Source organism: Mesoplodon bidens, assembly GCF_964165515.1.
Source record: "Mesoplodon bidens genome assembly, chromosome: 6".
In the NCBI taxonomy this organism is placed as follows: Eukaryota; Metazoa; Chordata; class Mammalia; order Artiodactyla; family Ziphiidae; genus Mesoplodon; species Mesoplodon bidens.
Genome location: NC_138162.1, coordinates 80,033,176 through 80,054,311, shown reverse-complemented (window position 1 = coordinate 80,054,311; position 21,136 = coordinate 80,033,176). Strand labels below are relative to the sequence as shown.

Sequence of the window (21,136 nt, the reverse complement as noted above, 5' to 3'; positions counted from 1 at the left end):
GAGAAATGGCCCGTCTGCCCCTGTTTTTCATGATATTTTAAGCTTAAGGTGAGCTTTGACCCAGGTCTTCTCTGCTGCTCTCCAGCCAACGGTGGAGCTGTGCCAGATGAAAGATAGTGCATCTGTATTTTTGGCGTTTTTCACAGCCAGCTCCACACCAGTCACTTGAGTCAGCAACAGGATAATCTGAGTCTGAGGCCGAGATGACGCAAATGACCAGATGAGGTCCTCTTTGTGTGGTCCTGTATGCTAACACTCAACGCTGGCTTTAAGCCAGGCTTTCCCAGCCTCTGCACGATTGACATGTGGGGCGGAATAATTCTTTGTTGAGGAGGGCTGTCCATGCGCAGCAGCATCCCCAGCCTCTGTCCACTAGATGCCAGTAGCAGTCTCCAGCCCCAAGTAGGACAACCAAAATGTCCCCAGACATTGCCAGATGTCTCCTTGTGGGTAAAACTGCCACAAGTTGAAAACCACTACTTTAAAGTTTGGTCTTCAAAGAGGATGGGAAATTATTAAAATACAAATATGATCTTTTTAGTGAAGTAAAAATTTAAATTTAAAGTTTAAATTTATTAACATTAAAAAAATCCTTCCCCCCCTCAAAAAAGAATAACTAAGGCATGCAGAAATCATTTCTATTTATCTATTGCATGCAGGTATACACTATTTTTACCTTGCAGAAAACAACGGAGTGGTGGCAAGCATGGACTTTGGAGTCAGACAGCCTAAGTAGAAATCCTGTCTGGGCCTCTTTATTATTGTGTCACCTTAAGCAAGTTACTTTAGCACTACGTTCCCAGTTTTCTTAAGATGGGGATAGTAATAGTACTTACTTTGTAAGGTTTGGTAAAGATTAAATGTGTTAAAATATGTAAAGCAGGGCTTCCCTGGTGGCGCAGTGGTTGGGAGTCCGCCTGCCGATGCAGGGGACGCGGGTTCGTGCCCCGGTCCGGGAAGATCCCACATGCCGCGGAGTGGCTGGGCCCGTGAGCCATGGCCGCTGAGCCTGCACGTCCGGAGCCTGTGCTCCGCAAAGGGAGAGGCCACAACAGTGAGAGGCCCACGTACCGCAAAAAAAAAAAAAAAAAGTAAAGCACTTAGAACAGGGCCTGGAACAGGTAAGCACAATATAAATGTAACTGTTGTTATTCCTAGGCTGGTCCCATTGCAGAGCAACGAGCAGTGTTTTATTCATCCACCCAGGCAGCAATGATAAACTATCATTTATTGAATACCTACCTTTCTCTTATATTAGACTGCTTTAATTGTCTAGGACAGAGCGTGGCAAACTACAGCTCACAGGCCAGACCCAGCCCACTGCCCATTATTGTGGCCCGTGAGCTAAGAATGTTTTGTTTTGTTTTGTTTTGCGGTACACGGGCCCCTCACCGCTGTGGCCTCTCCTGTTGCGGAGCACAGGCTCCGGACGCGCAGGCCCAGCGGCCATGGCCCACAGGCCCAGCCGCTCCGCGGCATGCGGGGTCCTCCCGGACCGGGGCACGAACCCGTGACCTCTGCGTCGGCAGGCGGACCCTCAACCACTGCGCCACCAGGGAAGCCCCTAAGAATGTTTTTTACATTTTTAAAGAGTTGAAATAAAATCTACTGAAGACTAATTTGTGACACATGAAAATTACATGAAATTCACATGTAATTGATGTGTCCATAAATAAACTTTTACTGGAATACAGCCAAACTCATTCATTTACCTATAGTCTGGGTGCTTTTGTGCTACAACCGTTGAGTTGATTACTTGCGATAGAGACCATCTGGCCCACAAAGCCTTAAAAATTATCTGGTCCTTTACAGAAAATGTTTACAGACTCCTGATCTGGAGCATGAAAGAAACCAGTAGTAGTATCAAGAATTATCTATCACCTTTACAAATAGAATACTAGCATCTTTTACCCTTCCAAGGCATCTCTTTTTTTCTTTGTCTGAGTTCAGTATTAATTTTACTTCCTTGATTCCTCTAGTCCCCATTTACTTAGCTGAGGCAATTTGTTAGCCAAGAATGTTTTTAAATCACAGATGCCTTGCCAGTGGTTCTGAGCCTTGGCTATGCATTAGAATCACCTGGAGTGCTTAAAAAAAAAAACAACCTGAGTTCTATTTAATCTATATGTTTACTTAAGAAGATGCCTGGGTTCTTTTCCCGGAGATTCTGTTGACATTGTTCTGGGGCACAGCCAGGACATCAGGATATTTCAAAGCTCCCAAGTGGTTGTAATGAATAGCCAGGGATGAGAACCACTGCCCTAGACAAAGGGCTGAGTTTTCAGCCTGATATTTCCAAAACTTCCATAATGATAAGGGATTGTGTTAGAAATGTAAATTCCTGGCCCCATCACAGACCCGCTAAATGAAATCTCCAGGGAGGAGCCCGAGCGCTTGTGTTTAACAAGCTTCCCAGGTGAGTCTTGTGGTCTGGGAAGCTTGGGGCATACTGCTCTTCTTGTACCATATACTACTGCAGGTTGTGAGGCTGTCCCTTTGAGAAGTGGGGCCCACGTGTCCAGCTCTCTTCTGCATGGCTGACTGGGTTACCCTCCACAAACCCATCAGACTGGATGCTCCAGTCATGTCTGATTGTGTTTGCACAATGATTTTCAGAAATCCATATGTATTGACAAAGTCTCAAAGAAGTAAATGGAGATGCGGAGTGTCAGTCTTTAAAGTCCCCAGAGATGCTTAACAATAAAATGCAGCTTTAGATCAAAGGGCCCATTTGCTTTTGGTTGTGTTTTTTTCTGTAAGAGTAGTTCCCACCTTGATTTCCCAAAGTATCCCCTTCTACACTCCCAGGGTTCTGAAAGGTAGGGCACACCTCACTTCCACATAACCTCACTTCCATATCTTAGCAAGTTTCCAGAGGAGCAGGTTGAGTCCTCTTCTGTTCCAAGACGAAAGGAGGCAGGGATCCAACTGGATCCCAGACCAGTTTGTGGTGAGGGCCTGTTTCAAGTGCCCAGCTGGAGAGGATGCCAATTCAAGATGCAAAGTGGTGCCAGGTCAGAGGGCACCGGGTGTGCTCTGGGCTTCTCCAGCAGGAATAGACTCCTTCCTCTGATAACACGATGGGCCCTTCCACGCTCTAGAGGCAGTAGGAAAAGGCCTGGGAAGAAGCAAGGAATGGCCAGGCCCCACCAGGGATCCCCAGGCAGCTTCAGCAGGCTTTGGTGCTTGCATTTCATACTTTAGGAGTCATGCACCTTGGTTAATGGTAAATTTATAAAAATATATAAGCAAATAAAATACACATTCTTATAGGATTCCCACTAACTTAAGAATCACAAGGTTCTGTTTCTTTTCAAAGCTATGGCATTCTACACACAGCTTGTTAAAGCTTACAGAATATATATGTGTGTATATATGTGAATATATATTCAGACACACACACACACATACACATACATTAAAGCATGTCATGTTAGGGTTATCTGCAGCAAGGCCCCATGAATGTTAGCGAGTTCTAAGGTTTCTTCCAAGGCAGCATCCAGTCCTCTGTTGTACCACTGAAACATGTTTAAAGCCCTATTTTTGGAAGTCTGTATTTTGAGAGTTGTCCCAAAATATACTGTAGCTTGTTTATGGAAAGAAAAGCATTGTAGAGTAACTGATTTAAAAAATAGGCAGGAGCTAAAAAGGATGGTCGTGGAGGAGGCATAAGCAATGAGGTCAATTTAAAAAAGAAGAGAGGTATGAGTAGTTAAGGGGGGTAAAAAGGAAGGAAGGACTGAGGTAAGAGGAGGCGAGAGGCATAGAAGTTTCTTGAAAAAAGAGGTGTATAATAATATCAGTCACCATTCATTGGGCCTCTATACTGTAGCAGGAGGTAGATGCATATTCCCCTCCCCCATCCTTCTGAAAGCTCTGCAGGGTCGGTAGCAAACATCTCCATTTCACAGAAGGGAGGCCCAGGCAGGCGAAGTGATTTTACACAAAAAGATACAGCTGGGATGTACTTGAGCCAGGATTTAAATCCAAGTTTCACTGACTTTGCGTCTACATTCCTTCCACCAAACACTAGTCCTTCTGCCAAACAAGTACATTAGACCTGTGTTCAGAGGAGAGAGGCAGATTGAAGGAGTTATTTAAGTACTAAAATGAAGAGGTTCTGGAAGAATTGTGTGTGTGTCACTGGGCCTACCTGTGACAAGAGAAGATAATGCTTTGGAATGTTTTGTAATGAACTGGGTAAAATGACAAAACCTGGGCAGTTAACAAGGCCCACCGGAAGCAGTGAAATTTGGTCCAACAAGGAGAAGGAAGCAACTAGAAAGAGAGAAGGATTTCAGGTCAGAAGGAGGCTAAGAGCATATTTCACCGTTTATCCACTGAAGTCCTTTCCTTGTGTTTTGTAAAATACAGAACTCACAGGGACTAGACAGTGGATGCCAGTGTATAATGGTAAACAGGAACCATATGAAACAAATTACACCCTAAACACCATCCTACACGATTTCACATTGAGTAGACTCTTTTCAGGTGCAGTTTTTCACAACATGCTAATGATCCCGAAGGGGGTGGGGTAGGAACTGAGGCATGGTTATAAATGGTGGTCCTTGGGCCCGGGGTGGGGGGTGGTATACCAAAGTGAATCTCTCAGGAGGAGGAGGAGGTCTGTTGATCCTCCAGCATCTATGCAGCTGCCCTCTCACTTTCATACGTGATCTCATTCAACTCTGATATATGCCCACCCTTCAAGAGATGAGAAGTTATATCGCTGTGGCTGTAAATCCGTCAATGTAATAGTGTCTCAGAAAGTACCTTTGACTCATATTAAGGACCTATGTATTCATTTATTTTTTAAATGAGAAGGAAGGGGGAAAAAAAGGAAAAGGGGGAAGAAATAAGAAAAAGAAGAAAAAAAGGGGGAGGATAAAAAGGAAAAGGGGAGAAAAAAAGAAAAAAGGAAAGGGAGGAAAAAAGAAAAGGGGGAAGAAAAAGGAAGAAAAAAGGAAAGGGGAAAGAGGAAAAGGGGAGGGTATAAAGGGAGGATAAAAAGAAAAAAGGAAAAGGGAATAAAACAGGAAGAAAAAGGAGAGAAGAAAATAAAAGGATGAAAAAGGAAGAAAAAGAGAAAAGGGGAGAGAAAAAGGGAAAAAGAAAAAAGGAAAAAAAGGGGAAGAAAAAAGAAAAAGGGAAGGAAAGAGGTCCGTTAGTAGAGAAAGCAGTGTTTCTCTAGTTCTGCAGGGCCGCCCGTTCCCCTGTCTCCCAGCCAGACTGCATCTTTCTCCACCTCCTAAGCTGCCTCCAGGGCTCCAGAATCATGCGGTATCTCCAAAATTCTCAAGGTCTCAATCCTTTTGCCCACAGCATATCCTATTCTTTGCTACCTAAGCTCCAAAGAGTGCAGATTTCAATAAATTCACTCTTAGTTCCTGTTCACAGCCCCGGAGGCCCCTAAAAGCAGCAAGTACCTTACTCGACCTGAAGCCTTGCCTAGAAAAGGCTTAACTTCTATGCCATTGCCCCTAGGATGAGTTTTTTTCTCCAGAGGCTCCTCAGCCCCTTATGTAAGAACCTCACTAGCCCTCCTATACTCCACTCATCTAGACATACCTGAGTTGTCCAGTGACATTCACCAAACCTGAACCCTGAGGAGTTTTCCTGGGACATCCAGCAACTCAGCTAGTTCCATCAGGGCTCAACCTGCAGTGCTAGTGCCTCGTGAGGATTAAACCTTACTCCAAGCCGCAGTTGGCCTCACAGACTCATTCTTTCCTATAAATTGCTTGTCTTCTCTTGTTTTGTTCAAAGAAGCAGAAACCAGGAAGGAATATCCCAGCTTGGATAGGGCAGGAAAGCAGTGCCTGGAATAAGAGGTAAAACCTTCCCAGGGCACCGCCAAACCAAGCACATTAAGATAGGAGAAAAAAAGAAGACATTAACATAGAAGAGAATTAAAGTGGGGCTCCAAGAAATTCCAGGCTATTATTTATGTCGGTTTGACCAATTTACACGTATAGCATGTGTCTGCCTTTCCTTCTTACAGACATTTAATCTACCTGGCATTCATTAGGCAAAAATTCACTGTGCTATCCTAGTTCAAGGACCCAAGGCTCATGCATGAGCAAGAGCAGCCCCTGAGAGAAGAGGTTCCATTTTTAGCCAAGAAAATATGAGAAACAGGGAATTGCAGAACAAAATGGTGCATCATGACACATAGGTACAAGCAAAGTACTGGGATGCAGAGACACGCAAGGATCAAAAGGAAGATTGTATATCAAATTATTTCAAAATTACAGTCTTTTAAAATTCTTTTGATTGTTTAGAGCCTAGAAGTTCATTTCGTCGTGAATTCCTAGTCTTGCTTGCTGACCTTGTTGTGTCCTGACTCACAGTGGCCTGGCCCAAGGGCAGGGCTCCCAGGTCTTTGCAGCCAGAGCACTGTATTGTGTTTCCTTACAGCTGGCGTACATCGGATACTTGATGCTCTTCAACTATATCGTGTTAGTGAAGATGGAGCGCTGGCCTTCCACCCAGGAATGGATCGTCATTTCCTATATTTTCACCCTGGGAATAGAAAAGATGAGAGAGGTAACTGCTTTCATAAAAGAGAACAGAGGAGAAAGACAGTGGTTAGTTACCTCTGTGGATAGAGGGGATCATGGAACACTCGGGATCCAAGTTAAGCCAGAAACTATTTCTCTAACACTGTCACAGAAACAAAGGACTTGGCTTCCACGGCTGCTGACAGACCTGGGAGGCTTCAGTGTGTTTATAGGGTTGTCAGTCCACGCATGCTTGGGATCTAGTCTATTTTCTGCTAGAGTTATCTCTTACCCCAAGAAACCCTCCAGTTGTCTTCAACACTGTTTACACCTCTCTTTCCTCATCCTGATAAACATGACTTTAAAATTTTTTCTACTTTAAGAAAGTTTTTTTTAATCTTTAAATTTTCCACTTCTAACTCCCATTGCAACCCCTTACTCTGTGTCTCTTTGGACACAGTCCACCAATACCTATGATTCTGCAAATGCATTTCAGCAGCTCTAGGAGGAACTACGCTTTCATTCATTAATTTATTCCCTGGTTTATTCCTTCTCAACATTTATGTCCCTGCTGGGCGCCATCCTCTCTACCAGCCCTAAGTGAATTGAGCATATTTCTTGTCCTTCAGGTTGAGGATGTGGGTCCCTCTCTTCTCCCCCCAATGCCATCGCATAAAAGGAGCCATCAAAATGCCACCCTCCTGTGACTTGAAGTCAAAGCTAGCCTCGGGTCATCAGATTAAGAGCCGTTAGAATAAATGTAGTCAAGCAATAATCCACCAGAGGGCTCTGCAACCCTGCCCAACAAGCTCCCAAAGCCCATTCCCAAGCCCACAGGGGAGGCAGGCTTGGTATGATGATTCCTCTGCATTTCCCCCTGGAACTACAATCACCTGGAGAGGTTCTTCTGGAAGAATTACTCCCTGTCAAGTCCACTGCATTCTCGAGAGCTCTGGAACAACCCTACTTGCTGTACTACAGTGAGTAGGAAAATATATTGAGCTCCATAAAAAAAAGGATTCCTACAAACCCACAAATTCACCCTTGCCTTCATTACTAAGACAGGTTAAAAGGGCCTTACTATCTTAGGGCTTAGCTCTAGAGTGTTCTCCAGAGAAAAAGTGGGATCATTTTTTTTGAAAAAGCAAACATGTATAAATATTTAGAGCCCTTCCTTGGGTTTTTTAACTGCTTTGGGGATATTTAAATTCTAACCAGCATGCCCCTATCCTGAGAGTCCCATTTTATAAGGGACTGGATTTTTTTTTTTTTAAGTGGCTGCCTTTGCCTCATTCCAACTAGTTGTCTACTCTTAGGCTTTCCCATTCATAATGCCTTCCACTTCCTGACCACTGTTGTGCATTTCCCATTTGTAAACTGAAAACAGTAATAAATTCGCTTTGGTCTTTGTGTAGCTCTCTGAGAACTGAGGCCGCAACTGCTGAGGGCTCTGTTGCTGTGCAGCGCCAGCTCACTGGCTTTGTGATTTAAAGCCCAGATGCCTATTCCTTCCCCAGGACAAGCAGAAAAGGGAGAGACTTGAGCAGGGAGACTGGAATCTCTCCAGGGACTAGACTGGAAGAAGACAGGGAGCAGTCTGTACTCCACGGACTGTTCTGGAAGAGGCTGCCAAGCCGGCAGGCTGCCAGGAATCTCCAGGCTGGCTATCCATTTCTCCTGAGGCGGCATATAACAGCGGGGAGAGCAGGCTTTGGAGCCTGGGGTCAGCGGGGGGTCAACCAAGAGTCATTGTTTCCCAGGAAGCAGTGGGGCGGGAGGCACTGACCGCCTAAGTATCTGACTTTCCCTTCGGCCCAATGAGGTTGCGCCCTGGCCCCTCACCCCACGTCCCTGAACCCATTAAGGACATGTTCATTAAGGACGTGCTCAGGCGCCGAGCGTCCCGCCTGGTGCCTCCTCACGGCACGCGGGCCCTCCAGACCTCAGACGTAGGCGCCTGAAAACGGGAAAGTCTGTAGGCTTCCGTGCCTCCGGGGACCTAGGCGGGCTCTGTGGATTCTCCCGGGGCCCGCCCCTTCCCGGCACACTTAACTTCTGCGCGCAGTCAGCCAAACAAGCCCCGTCATCCCGTAATCTCGTGTTAACTGCCCCGGCTGCGGGTAGACAGCTTCTCACGTGGGGCCTCCTCCCCGCTACTCGTGAGGTAGGTGGCCCGCTGTGAAGACATCTCCACTGCACAGGTATGGGAACCAAGACCCAGGGATTGAGCAATTTTTCTGCATCCCACAGCTAGAGAGGAGAGCTGGGTCTTAAACCTGACTGACCCGGCCCTAGGCCCACGGCTCTTTCCACTCCCTGCGAGGTTGCAAACTGAGACGCTCCCCGGATCCCTGGGATCCTAAGAGAGGCCTCACCCCAGCCACTCTGCTTTTATCTCTTTTTATGTTGAGATTTCAGAAAAATACTTTATTTAAAATACATATACATATATACTATAAACCTTAGGCGAGTGTGGGCAAAGGGTTAGAGAAACTCTAAGGCATTCCCCACCCCAGCACGTACGCTTGTGCACAGACAGGTTCTTTCCCCTAGTTAAGGTGGAACCTGGGTGGGAAGCCATCAGGATAATAGCTGCTGCTGGAATTCCTCATGGGTTGGACAGTGGCTCCCAACCTGCGGTCACCAGCATGACCTGGGAGCTTTTAGAAATGTAAATCCTCAAGCCCCACACAGGCATACTGACGCAGAAACTCCAGGACTGGGGCCCAGGCAACCGTGTTTTCACCAGCCCTCCAGGTGATTCCGATGTATGCTAAGGGCTAGGGTTTAGCAATGAGGCTACCACGCGGCTCCCGGCGGTATCTTGCTCAGCCTTCCAAGCCCCAGTCCTGACTCACTAAAACCTCCCTTCCTTAATATTTCAGGCCAAGGCAAGCTATTAAAGGCACCGTGAGGATGCAAATAAATAGCTGTAGATTAGACCTGGCCCCAGCCTTTGCACTCCTCTCCTTTGAGAGGTCCTGAGTCGGGAAAGGGGTGGGTCATGGCTGGAAGAGGTGGACGTCTCAGACAAACACAAGGGATTCCTGAAGGTAGCCCTGCTGTATAGCCTCACCAGGTTCCTCACATCCTGTGGTGCAGAATGGGTGTCAACTCCTACTATCCAACTGTTCATTTCATAGAGTGTGGAGCAGCAAAAAGCCCCTCTAGATTTAAGATAATTCAGAGTACCACCCAGCAGTTAAGATATACAAGGGAGTGGGGAATTGCTATGAGGTGTCTCTGCAACAATTAGTCAACACATATTTCTTGAGTGTCTGTTATGTAGCAGGACCTGGGAAACAAAGGGTCTGTCCTCAAAGTTTAGTTATAGATGAGAGGAGAGATGGATGGATGTTGAGAGGGATGCATGGATAGATGATAGCTAGCTAGCTAGACTCTTATGCGTACATGTATGCACACATATACATGCATGCAGACGACTTCCATATAGTGATAAAAATCTTCAAAAAATAGAGTAGGATAATGTATTAGTGGCTTGGGCCTGTGGAGACCACTGCAAGGAGGTGGTCAAGAAAGTTCTTCCTGGGCTTCCCTGGTGGCGCAGTGGTTGAGAGTCCGCCTGCCGATGCAGGGGACGCGGGTTCGTGCCCCGGTCCGGGAGGATCCCATATACCGTGGAGCGGCTGGGCCCGTGAGCCATGGCCACTGAGCCTGCGCGTCCGGAGCCTGTGCTCTGCAGCGGGAGAGGCCACAACAGTGAGAGGCCTGCGTACCACAAAAAAAAAAAAAAAAGAAAGTTCTTCCTAAGAAGGGGAAATTTGAGTGGAGACCTCGAGTGTAAGGAGAACCCAGACATGTAAAAATCTGGGAGAAGTAAATTCCCAACAAAAGGAACAAGTGCAAATGCCCTGAGTATAGAATGGATTTGTTATGCTTAAGAGCAAACCACTAGGCCTCAGGGTAGTGAATGGGGAGAATATGGTGGGACGTGAAATGAGGCCACTGTAAGGAGTTTGGATCTTTCTGTATTCATAATGGAAGCCATCAGAAGGCTTAAATATTCAGTTATCACAATTTGCTTTAGTTTTGCTGTTGTTCATATGTCTCTCAAGTCTCTCTCTTTTTTGAATTGAGGTATAATTCACCAGTAAGAAAATGAACAACTCATAAAGGTACAGCTTGATGAGTTTTTACCTACCCATACAACTGTGTAATCACCACCCAGCTCACGGCTTAGGCTTTTAAAGGTCTTTCTGTGTGCTGCTCAGAGAATACATTGAGGCTGGTCGGGCAACAGTGGTGGCAGGGATACCAGTTAGAAGGCTGTTGCAATCATCTGGGCAATGTAATGGGGCTTAGGATAGAGTGGCGACTCTATCTTAGGATAGAGTGAAGGTGGTGAGAAGTGGTTGGACTAGGTCATATTTGGAAATATAGGTAATAGGACATGTTCATGCAGAGGATATGGGTATGAAAGAGGAATGAAGGAGTCCTCCTAAGTTAGTGGCCTGAGTAACTCAGTATGGTGATACCGTTTACTGAGATGAAGGAGGATTTTGGAGATTTGCAGGGTATTAGGAATCAGTAATTTTATAGCAAAACCCTAATGCGTGTCTTAGAATTGTAAGGCATCCCAAAGGATCAAACTTGTTGCTTATATACAACTGAGCTAAGCTTAGGCCATCCAGATGAGTAGATAAGGTGAGTAGATACAGGTAGACAGAACAAGCTACTGATGTCAGCTAACAGACCTAGCACTTTCCAACTGGGCTGAAAATATAGACAGAAATCAAACCTAACCCCACTCTCTTTCCTTACTTTTAGATTTTGATGTCAGAGCCAGGGAAATTGCTACAAAAAGTAAAGGTGTGGCTGCAAGAGTACTGGAATGTCACAGACCTCATAGCCATCCTTCTGTTCTCTGTTGGAATGATCCTTCGTCTCCAAGACCAGCCCTTCAGGAGTGACGGGAGGGTCATCTATTGTGTGAACATCATTTATTGGTACATTCGTCTTTTAGACATCTTCGGCGTGAACAAGTATTTGGGCCCATATGTAATGATGATTGGAAAAATGGTAAGCACGGTCCTCTGATTCCATGTTACAAGTTATCAGAGAAGGAGTGGTTATCATAGGAAGAGAGAAATAATTCATTTGGGTCTGCTGTCGGTGTCTGAGATGGCCCTGGGGGTGTTTTATTTTTTAATTCCTTTTGAGTGTTCGGATGTTTGATTACATCTGTATATTATTAATACATAACTGGAGGATTAACTATCACTCACTCATTCACTTACTGACAAATATTTATAAACATCATCTATTTTGTGCCAGGCACCTGGGTAGGAGTTGGGTATATAAGGACACTCATTTAATGAGGTAGATGATGAGAGAAAGAGAGAAGTGATTACCATACAGTGTGAGAATGCTGTAACAGAGTTGTGTATAAAATACCTCAGGAGCATAGAAAAGAGACGATTGGTCAGGGAAGCATTCACACAGAAGTTACATTTTATATTGGAGAAGGTATGGATCTTCACTGTAAATTTTTAACAGATTCCTTTTTTCTTAATGAAGTTCTAGAAAAATATCTTTCCCTACACAGAGGGGAAAAAAAACATAGTTTATTTGAGTTGAGTTAGGTTGAGTTTGAGTTGAACATTAAGTTCTGTCAATATATTTTGTGCTTTGTTACATTACTGGAGAATGATATCTGTTGAAAACTAGGTTCCAGAATGATTCTCCTACTTATCTTATTCTTTTAAAAAAAGAATCCCAAGTGCCAAGTTAATATGCTTCCCCACATACGGCTGTGGACTTGTTCCGGTATTCCTGGACCATACACTAGTTTCCAGACTTTGTCCATAAAGACTGAGCCCTCACAGGACAGCATCGGTGTAACCCTGGGAATGCACAAGTAAATCAGCCCCCTCTCCAAACTTACTAGAGGAAGAATCAGAGTCTGATGCTCAGAAACTGGGTGCTTTTTATCAGTTACCCCACTTTTCTAAGTGTGTCCCCTTAACCTTTACAGGGCATATATGGAAAAGCCAAGTACATCCATTTTACTGTGGCAAACAGCTCTTACTGAAAAATCTCATTCCCAATGTCCTCCACTCCACTCCCGTTGTATCAGCTCTTGAAACAGTTGAACAGTTGGTCAACAGATATCCTTCATCATTCTCACTCAAGTTTTACTATTTACATCATTACTGCTTACCTTTCAGTCAGCAAATCAATATTTATTATTATTGTGTGTGTGTGTATGTATGTAACTCTACTAAAATGAGTCTTAAATAACAAAAACTCTTCCTACAAAAGCACTGGCAAACTCATACGAAGAGAGGGAGACTTTGAATCTAAAAGGAAAGGGTTATAATACCTTGAGCAATTTATTTAACCTCTTTGAGATGCAGTTTACTCATTTCCAAGTAGTAATAATAAATGCATATCTCATCAGGTTGTGGTGATAATTAGAAATAACACAGGTTAAGTGGTCAACAGTGTCTGGCTCACAGTAGGTAGTTGATAGATTATATCTGTTACCATTGTTAAAGTACAATGGAAAAAGGGAAAATCGGTGAGCATACTTATCTGCTCTATTCCTAATCCTTTTGTACAAAAGCTTGGTGTTTATAAAACCAGCATTGTTTAGGGAAAATATCACAAAGCCCACTCTAGAGTGGAAAAACTTGAATTCGATAAGCTTGAGTTACTTACCCAAAGCTGAATCCCAGTTCATTTGGGGGGTTTTTGAGTAGGAAACAAATGTGTATCTTACTGTATAACACTACCTCTTACATCACCTTTGTACTTTAGTAATGAATTTGAGATGATGGTGAGAATTTCCACATCTAAAAGCAGAGTCTCCACTTAGTCTATAGAAGAGGTTTAGGAGAGAGGATCTGTTGGCTTTCCACACAATTTATGTATAAAAATGTGTAGATGTATGAATTTTCTGGACAGAGGGGACAGACATCTATGAGATTCTCAAATGTAAAATTCTCTAATGTATTCTCAAATGGACCCAATGAAAGTGAAGAACTATAACAGCTGCAAAATTAAGCCAAGTTTTCTCATTCTTGACACTATTGCTATTTTGGACTAGATAATTCTTCGCTGGGGGGCCGGGGACTGTCCTGTGCATCATAGGATGTTTAGCAGCATCCCTGGCTTCTACCCACTGGGTGCCAGTAACGTGTGTGCATGAGCGCACGTGTGCACGCATGCACCATGCACGTGCGCACATACACACACACACACAACAACAAAAACATCTCCAGATAGTGCTGTATGTCCCCTGTGGAGCAAATTGCCCTCTGTAGAGAACCAGTACATTAGGTGAATACATTATCTGATTGGTTGTTTTTCGTAATTGATCATTACCTTATCTTATTTCAATAAATAAAATTGGGAAAGACCCAAACAAGCCAGATATATTAGTTTTAAGAGGTTGAGTCACATTTAAATACTTGAAATAACTAAAGTCACACTAATGCAGTAAGATTATTTTCAAATTCATATCTATCTTTTTAATAATGGCATAATTATCCCTGGTTTTGATGAGAATGAAACCTTACCGTGGAGTGAGCAAGAGAGATTGTACTGAAGTTTTTCTACATTCTAATGTATTCTTTTTTTTTTAATTTTTTATTTTTGGCTGCGTTGGGTACTCGTTGCGGTGCGCGGGCTTCTCATTGCAATGGCTTCTCTTATTGCGGAGCACGGTGTGCGGGCTTCAGTAGTTGTGGCGCACAGGCTTAGTTGCTCCGCGGCATGTGGGATCTGCCCGGGCCAGGGCTCGAACCCGTGTCCCCTGCATTGGCAGGCGGACCCTTAACCACTGCGCCACCAGGGAAGCCCTAACTTATTCTTGACTGATTAATGAAGTCATTCATAAGTAGAAAATGAGTATATTTGGGGGCTTTGTTTGCTTTCATGGGGCTTTTAAGATAATTAGTTCAGTAATAGAGTCACTGATCCAGAAGGTAGGTAAACTATGCCTATGGAAATTATCAGTGAGCTGGATGGACTGCCAGGATGGAAGCTTAACAAAATACGCCCAGATGTGATTATACCGAAAGCCCCCAATATTAGAGAGCCCCTGTTAAGTACTAAACAGCCAAGTAACTCACTATACCCTGTGGTCTAGGGACTGCAGGCTGCTAAAGTACCTGGACTCAATACTGATCAAGTATGATTCCAATTAATCTTCAGATCCAGAATCACTTAGTGGAATTCCAACCCCTTTTCTTCATATTCCACTTCTCAATGGGTCTCTAAGCCTAGCACTAAGCTCACTTATATAATGTGGAAAAAAAACAACAATAATAGGTTTCATTTACTATGTGCCAAATACCATGTCAGACATGTCAGTCATCATTACAACCCCATGAAATAGGTTTTAGTATCATTTCATAATTGAACAAACTGAAACTAGGCAAGGAACAAAGGAAGGATTCAGACTCCTATCTATCTGACTCCACAGCCTGACCTCCTTTCAATTCTAATAATAAACTTTTACTGAGAACTACCCACATTAAGTGTTTCACACATTATCTCATTTAATCCTTACAAAAATAATATGCATTATTATTATTATCCCCACTTTACAAATAAACAAGACCAAGCAACGTGCCCAAGATCACCTAGTTGTTTTTACTACCAGAGTCAAGGTGAAAACTCAGGTATTCTGACACCTGAGGACACATACTTAACCGCTACAGTATATACTCTCCTCTATAGAAACCAACCAAAGGATATTTGAAAGAATGAGACACAATCAGCTCTCTTCATATTGAACAAATTGGACAATTTAGCTTTAAAAACAGAGGTAACCAGGGCTTCCCTGGTGGCGCAGTGGTTGAGAATCCGCCTGCCAATGCAGGGGACACGGGTTTGATCCCTGGTCCGGGAAGATCCCACATGCCGCGGAGCAACTAAGCCCTCACACCACAACTACTGAGCCTGTGCTCTAAAGCCCGTGAGCCACAACTACTGAGCCCGCATGCCGCAGCTACTGAAGCCCACCTGCCTAGAGTCTGTGCTGCACAACAAGAGAAGCCACCGCTGAGAAGCCCACGCACTGCAACGAAGAGTAGCCCCCGCTCACCGCAACTAGAATAAGCCCGCACGCAGCAACGAAGACCCAACACAGCCAAAAATAAATAAATTAAAAAATTAAAAAATAAATTAAAAATATAAATAGAGGTAGCCAGACCCAGTTCTCACTAATAATGTCCTGTTTCTGCAGTTCACTCCAACAGATACCAGTATTTGTATGGAAGCTAAGACTCCTTTGAAATGTATGAAGTTGAGTGTTTGGGAACAATGTTTCTTTGATTGTTTTGACCCTTTGAATAGATACTACAATCAAGCTGAATGAAAACAGTCCTGAGAAATTAGATTAGAACAGTTGCTGTATTTACTGGCTGAGTTTTCTTGGGTCAGACTAGTTCCTAAGTCTCATAAGTACACACCTTCTTCTCCCCACCCACCTTTTCATCAGTCTAAATAAATATAACATGAAGGACCCATTTGTGTTTTCTCACTAATAGAACTTCTTGTAAATAAATGATGAAAGAATTTTATAAGATGAGAGAGAGGATGAGAAATAGACCCACATTCCCTATAAAACTGTTTCAGCACAGCTGGCTTGCTCACTCTTAAGAGAGTTCTGAGGCCACTAAGTTGTGAAAAGAATAATTAACCAGCATATATTTTTAAGGACAGTGAACAAATACGAATGAACATCAAATTTTGAGAGATTCTTATTTAGTTTCAAAGTCAGACAATACTTGAGAGATTTTTAAGTTGCCTTGAAAGTTGATTAATTGGCCTAAAATGTATTGAGCCCCCAGTGTCCTAAGGCATACAGGAAGGCTGTAATGTTTTAATTCCAATAACTGAAACGTATTCTTGCAAAATAAAATTTTAAAACTAATTTAAAGCCTTCATTACCATTGATAAAATTATCATCAGTCTTTCTTTGTGGATGGACATTCCTTCAGGAAATTTGGTATCCAAGGGAAGATAGTCTTTTGTATTAGGTGGTTTTATGTAAGGGATAGAAACCAATCTCCAACTAGCTTAAGCCCAGGAGGGGTAAATTGGTTTACAGCAGGGCATGATGGAACTGGGCTTAAAAGCTACTGCAGCCAGGCCCCCAACTACCATCACAGCACAGTCTTTCTCTCTGGAATAGCTGCTTCATTCACTCTGGTCAGTGTCACTAGTGGGAGACTCAGCCTCAGACACTGAATTCACATCATTACAGAGAGAGTAAGGGAGCTTCTCTCTCCTGCTTCAGTTTTAAAAAAAAAAAATCCAAAGAAGGGATTCTGGTTGGCTTGTCTATGTCACATGCCTACCTCCTGTCACTGTTGCCAGAGAGCAAGGTACCATGATTAACCCAGCCTGGAAAAGACACCTACCTTTAGGGCCAAAATGGGTGGGAACTGTTTCTGAAAGAAGGAGGCAGTGGGTTCTGGCCAGGCAAAATGATAGTTAGTACATCCTCATCTACTTTTGGTGATCAAAGGAAAGTAATTTGGCATGTGAGAAACAGATCCCAGATAACATGTATCATGAAAACAAGCAAAAAAGAAAGGAAAAAAGAGGAACAAGAGATAACATTGTACTTGAATGGAGTCGAGAATTTTATAAACACGTCAAGATGAAAATCCAGCATTTCAGCAGCAAACACAGGAATGGGCCATTAGGCTACCTGATTCTAATGCCTACAAAAACACCCTCCATAACTGATAGGATGCACTGCAGAAGAAAGCACAGAAGTGGTTCTCTGAGAGACTGGTTTGTGATAGAATACCATGCAATGAGGTAGGGGCCACAAGAATAAGATGGTATAAGGTGGATATTTGGGTTGTCCTAGGCTTGTTAACAAATGATTATTTTCTTGAGCTTTTCAGCTCTCCATAAGCCTTTCAGAATTTAGGGAATTTACAGCATTGCAATAGTTGTTGAAATAGTCCAACTATCTCAATTCCAATTTTGCTAAGAAGAAAGAGACCCAGCAAGGGCATTTGCCTTTCCCAGGAGCAGAAAAAAAGTTAGTACTGCATTAATATAAAGACTCAAGCCTCTGTGTTATATGACTCTCATGCCTAGTCTTGACTAGGTCCCACAGAAAACAATGGAAGATGAAGGGGTTCCACTGTGCATGTGCTTTCTGTTTTTTTTAAATGATTTTTGAGTTACTGACAAGCTTGTATGGACATTGGCTTCAATAGATCAAGTGTTCTCTTACCTGAACACAGCTCCCTATGTCAACATCCCTTATCAGCAGTCTCAAAAGTGCACCTCCTTCAAAGGTTTCCATCAATGTCAGCACCACAGGAATACTCAGTCATTCTGGTTTCTTTTGTTTCTCCCTCTGCTTCCCCACCCTTCCAGATGATAGACATGATGTACTTTGTCATCATTATGCTGGTGGTGCTGATGAGTTTTGGGGTCGCCAGGCAAGCCATTCTGTTTCCCAACGAGGAGCCATCATGGAAATTGGCCAAGAACATCTTCTACATGCCCTATTGGATGATTTATGGGGAAGTGTTTGCAGACCAGATAGACCGTAAGCAAGTTTATGATTCTCATACACCAAAGTCAGGTATTTAACTTCATTTGGGTCTTATCTTTTCCAAGTTCATTTGTTTGTTTTCAATAAATGGCTCAAGATAGAGGACTGATTCCTAGCTTGCTATCTTGGAGGAAAAAAAAACAATTACAGAAGGTGAATATACAATTTTAGCAAAGTAGTCCTCAGGTGTTTTTTTCAGGTATGTCCTTTCTGTGACATCTGTTGTGCCAAATTTGATCAAGAATGAACCATTTAAAAAGGTCTAAATTCTTTGGGGATTCAAAATCCTAGGGCCATGTGTTGAATATTTCGATATTAGGAGTATATTATGTCACTACTCCCCAACCTACCCCAGCCCTCAGCCTTTAAAAAATAAATTCCTTGGGTTTGACTTCAGAACAAATAAACAATTCTCAGTTTCGCCATCAGAATTCAAGAGGGCAAACATCTGCATGGTGTTTTCCTTGCACTGGAAACTATTCTCCTGCTCCTTTTCCCACTGTCTTAAATTATGTGCTATTGAGACTCAAAAGAAGCTAGTATTCATTGCCTGGAAGTATGGAAAATGCCTTAGGTTATAAAATGAGTTGCTTGCTTGTAAATGCCAGAAAAAAAAATAGTATCTATATCATGAAGTGATTCATGGTGAGGGAGTGCCAGCAGGCCCCCGACGTTTCATGCCCTAATAGATGCTGATTCTCTGTAATAAACACCCTTCTTGTATAGAGTTTGAAGATAGTTGTGTCCTAGGAGTCTGTTCCAGCATTTTATTTGGATCAAATGTCAGGGCACACCAGGCACTGGGAAATTATTTGGGAAGAAAGCATCAGGAAAGAAATATCTTTCAGTGTGGAGGAGTTGAATCCCAGGAGCAACCATTTCTCATTTTCCCTGAGGAGTTTAGCTCTAGAAATAACATCCTTCCAACATTGTTGAATTAACATTTTTCTAACATTTTTTGCTGACAGGCCAGCCATCTGAGCTCTGGACTATGGACATGGATTAGGATTATATAACTAGGTAGTATAGCTTATTAAGAACAGGAGCAAAAACTAGTCAGCATCTCCCCCACCCCACCCCTGCCAGTCCCAGGTAGGACTGAGACCAGGAAAGTAAGGACAAATCACCAAAAAGTGTGAGTCCTACAGGCCTGTGAAGAACATGTGTACACTGGCCACAGAACACACCAGTCTCTCATTTTCCCTTCCATGATGGGTTCTGAACAAATACTCTTTCCTTCTCACAGTGAGTTATCTGAGGCAAGAAGTTTTTTTGGAACACCTAATTGGAACAAATACTCATTTCATGAGACTTAGCCATCTCACTGAGCAAGAATTTTAACTCCATCTCCCAGTTGGAATATCTTTGACAATGTGCAGCCTTCACCAAGACAGCTTTCCAGGGACTGGGGAAAACTCTTTTGAATTCCTTCTTTCAAATGGTCCCTAAAGGCAAAACAGCACTTAAAAAGCCCACCTATGATCATTCTCCTCAGAGATTAAATGTACTATTTTTCCCCAAGAAATTGCTTTTCCACTTACATTATTTTACTTTTTCTATCTTTCCTTTCTTTCCCCAAATGAAATTAAGCCCCCATGGGTCTTTTGACAGTGCAACATTTTGGGATGGGAGAAGGAGGGAGGTGTAGGTGTGCTTTATGAGTGGGATTCTGTCCGTCCGTCTACAAGTGGCCATTTATTGATGTTGTACTATGAACCCAGCCTAGTGCAACAAACACCACCCTCTGGCTGAATCAGAGGTTCTATTATTGTTATTTTAAAAGAAGGGCTGATTGTAGTTTAGAACTTGAAAAAACCCTGGCGATGGAAGTGCAGTGTTTTGTGTGAGTGAAGTATGAATAGAGATTTCCCACATTGTTAATTAGATCTGCGGTGCTCTATGTGTGTGAGAATGAATTGCTACCCCATATCCCACATATCCCAGTATGTAGCCAACTCAGCCTTGGATGGATGTAACCTTCATGACACCCTTCCCCCGACCACTTACCTTCCTTTTTGATATTCTGAAATTGGCTGCAATGGTGACCACTGTTCTAAGCTAAATCAGCCAGTTTTCTGTCTAGGGTGTTAAAAGAGTATTTGTCCTTTCTCAAATGGGTATAGAACGCTGCCCCCAAATCTGTCATTATACTTGGCCAAAGTCATTGAACATCCCTGTCCTCTAAATGATTTGGTTTTCATGCCATGGCACTGAGTGGGCCAAAGGGGGATTGGGTGATGGCCCTGCCCGGACATTCAGAACTGCCCCGGAGACCCAAGTACCGAGCTATTTGAGAAAGGTACATATCGTTTACGCTGCCCTGCGGTGTCTTGCCTCCTTTCTGTGCCGTGTCCAGGTTGCTTTGTGAAGCATGTGTTCAGGCTGATTGTATCTCATATCCACCTGGACCCACAACCCTGCCCAGGGTCCACCAACCCCATCCTGTGGATGTGCCCAGTGGGGACCTCTCCAAGTTCTGCTCATTCTCGCACACCTTCTCAGAGCAGCTCATTTCTAATGTAATGCACGCGCTCCATGTCTAACTCTTTTTGTTTTTAGCTGCAAAATTGTTATACCCATTTCATGTTTGCAGAAATAATCTTTCTTTTTTTTTTTTTTTTTTTTTTTTTGCGGTACACGGGCTTCTCACTGCTGTGGCCTCTCCCGTTGCGGAGCACAGGCTCCGGATGTGCAGGCTCAGCGGCCATGGCTCACGGGCCCAGCTGCTCCGCGGCATGTGGGATCTTCTCAGACCGGGGCACGAACCCACGTCCCCTGCATCGGCAGGCGGACTCGCAACCACTGTGCCACCAGGGAAGCCCAGAAATAATCTTTCTTAATTAAGACGAGTGTATATGGCTGTATAATGGGGCCCTCGGTGTGGGTTATTAACATCTGTCTCACACCTCAGAAGGGAGAACAGCTTTAATGCCCTCACTTCTGGGAGGCAATGTTACCCAACTACAGATTTTTAATATACATTCCATTTTTTTCTTGTAGTTAGTCCTAAACCCAGAGACTATCAATAAGGCCAAAAAAGCTAGAATGAGACTTCTAAGGTTACTTTCCAAATGTGCTTAAA

General features: G+C 43.5%; 1 protein-coding gene across 21 annotated transcripts in view; it reads left to right on the top strand.

The window, feature by feature from the left end:
* The window catches only part of TRPM3 (transient receptor potential cation channel subfamily M member 3), a gene marked incomplete at its 5' end in the record, with an annotated part of 811,488 nt that overhangs the window by 739,192 nt on the left and 51,160 nt on the right, over positions 1 to 21,136 (top strand). For 18 of the 21 annotated variants that reach the window (XM_081236454.1, XM_081236468.1, XM_081236455.1 and 15 more), the window contains 3 exons: positions 6,418 to 6,546; positions 11,289 to 11,540; positions 17,874 to 18,048. In XM_081236454.1, the coding sequence (XP_081092580.1) occupies positions 6,418 to 6,546; positions 11,289 to 11,540; positions 17,874 to 18,048 (556 nt within the window). Of the gene's footprint in view, positions 1 to 6,417; positions 6,547 to 11,288; positions 11,541 to 17,873; positions 18,085 to 21,136 lie in introns of all 21 variants that reach the window. The other 3 variants (XM_081236450.1, XM_081236464.1, XM_081236466.1) reach the window with 1 other exon arrangement.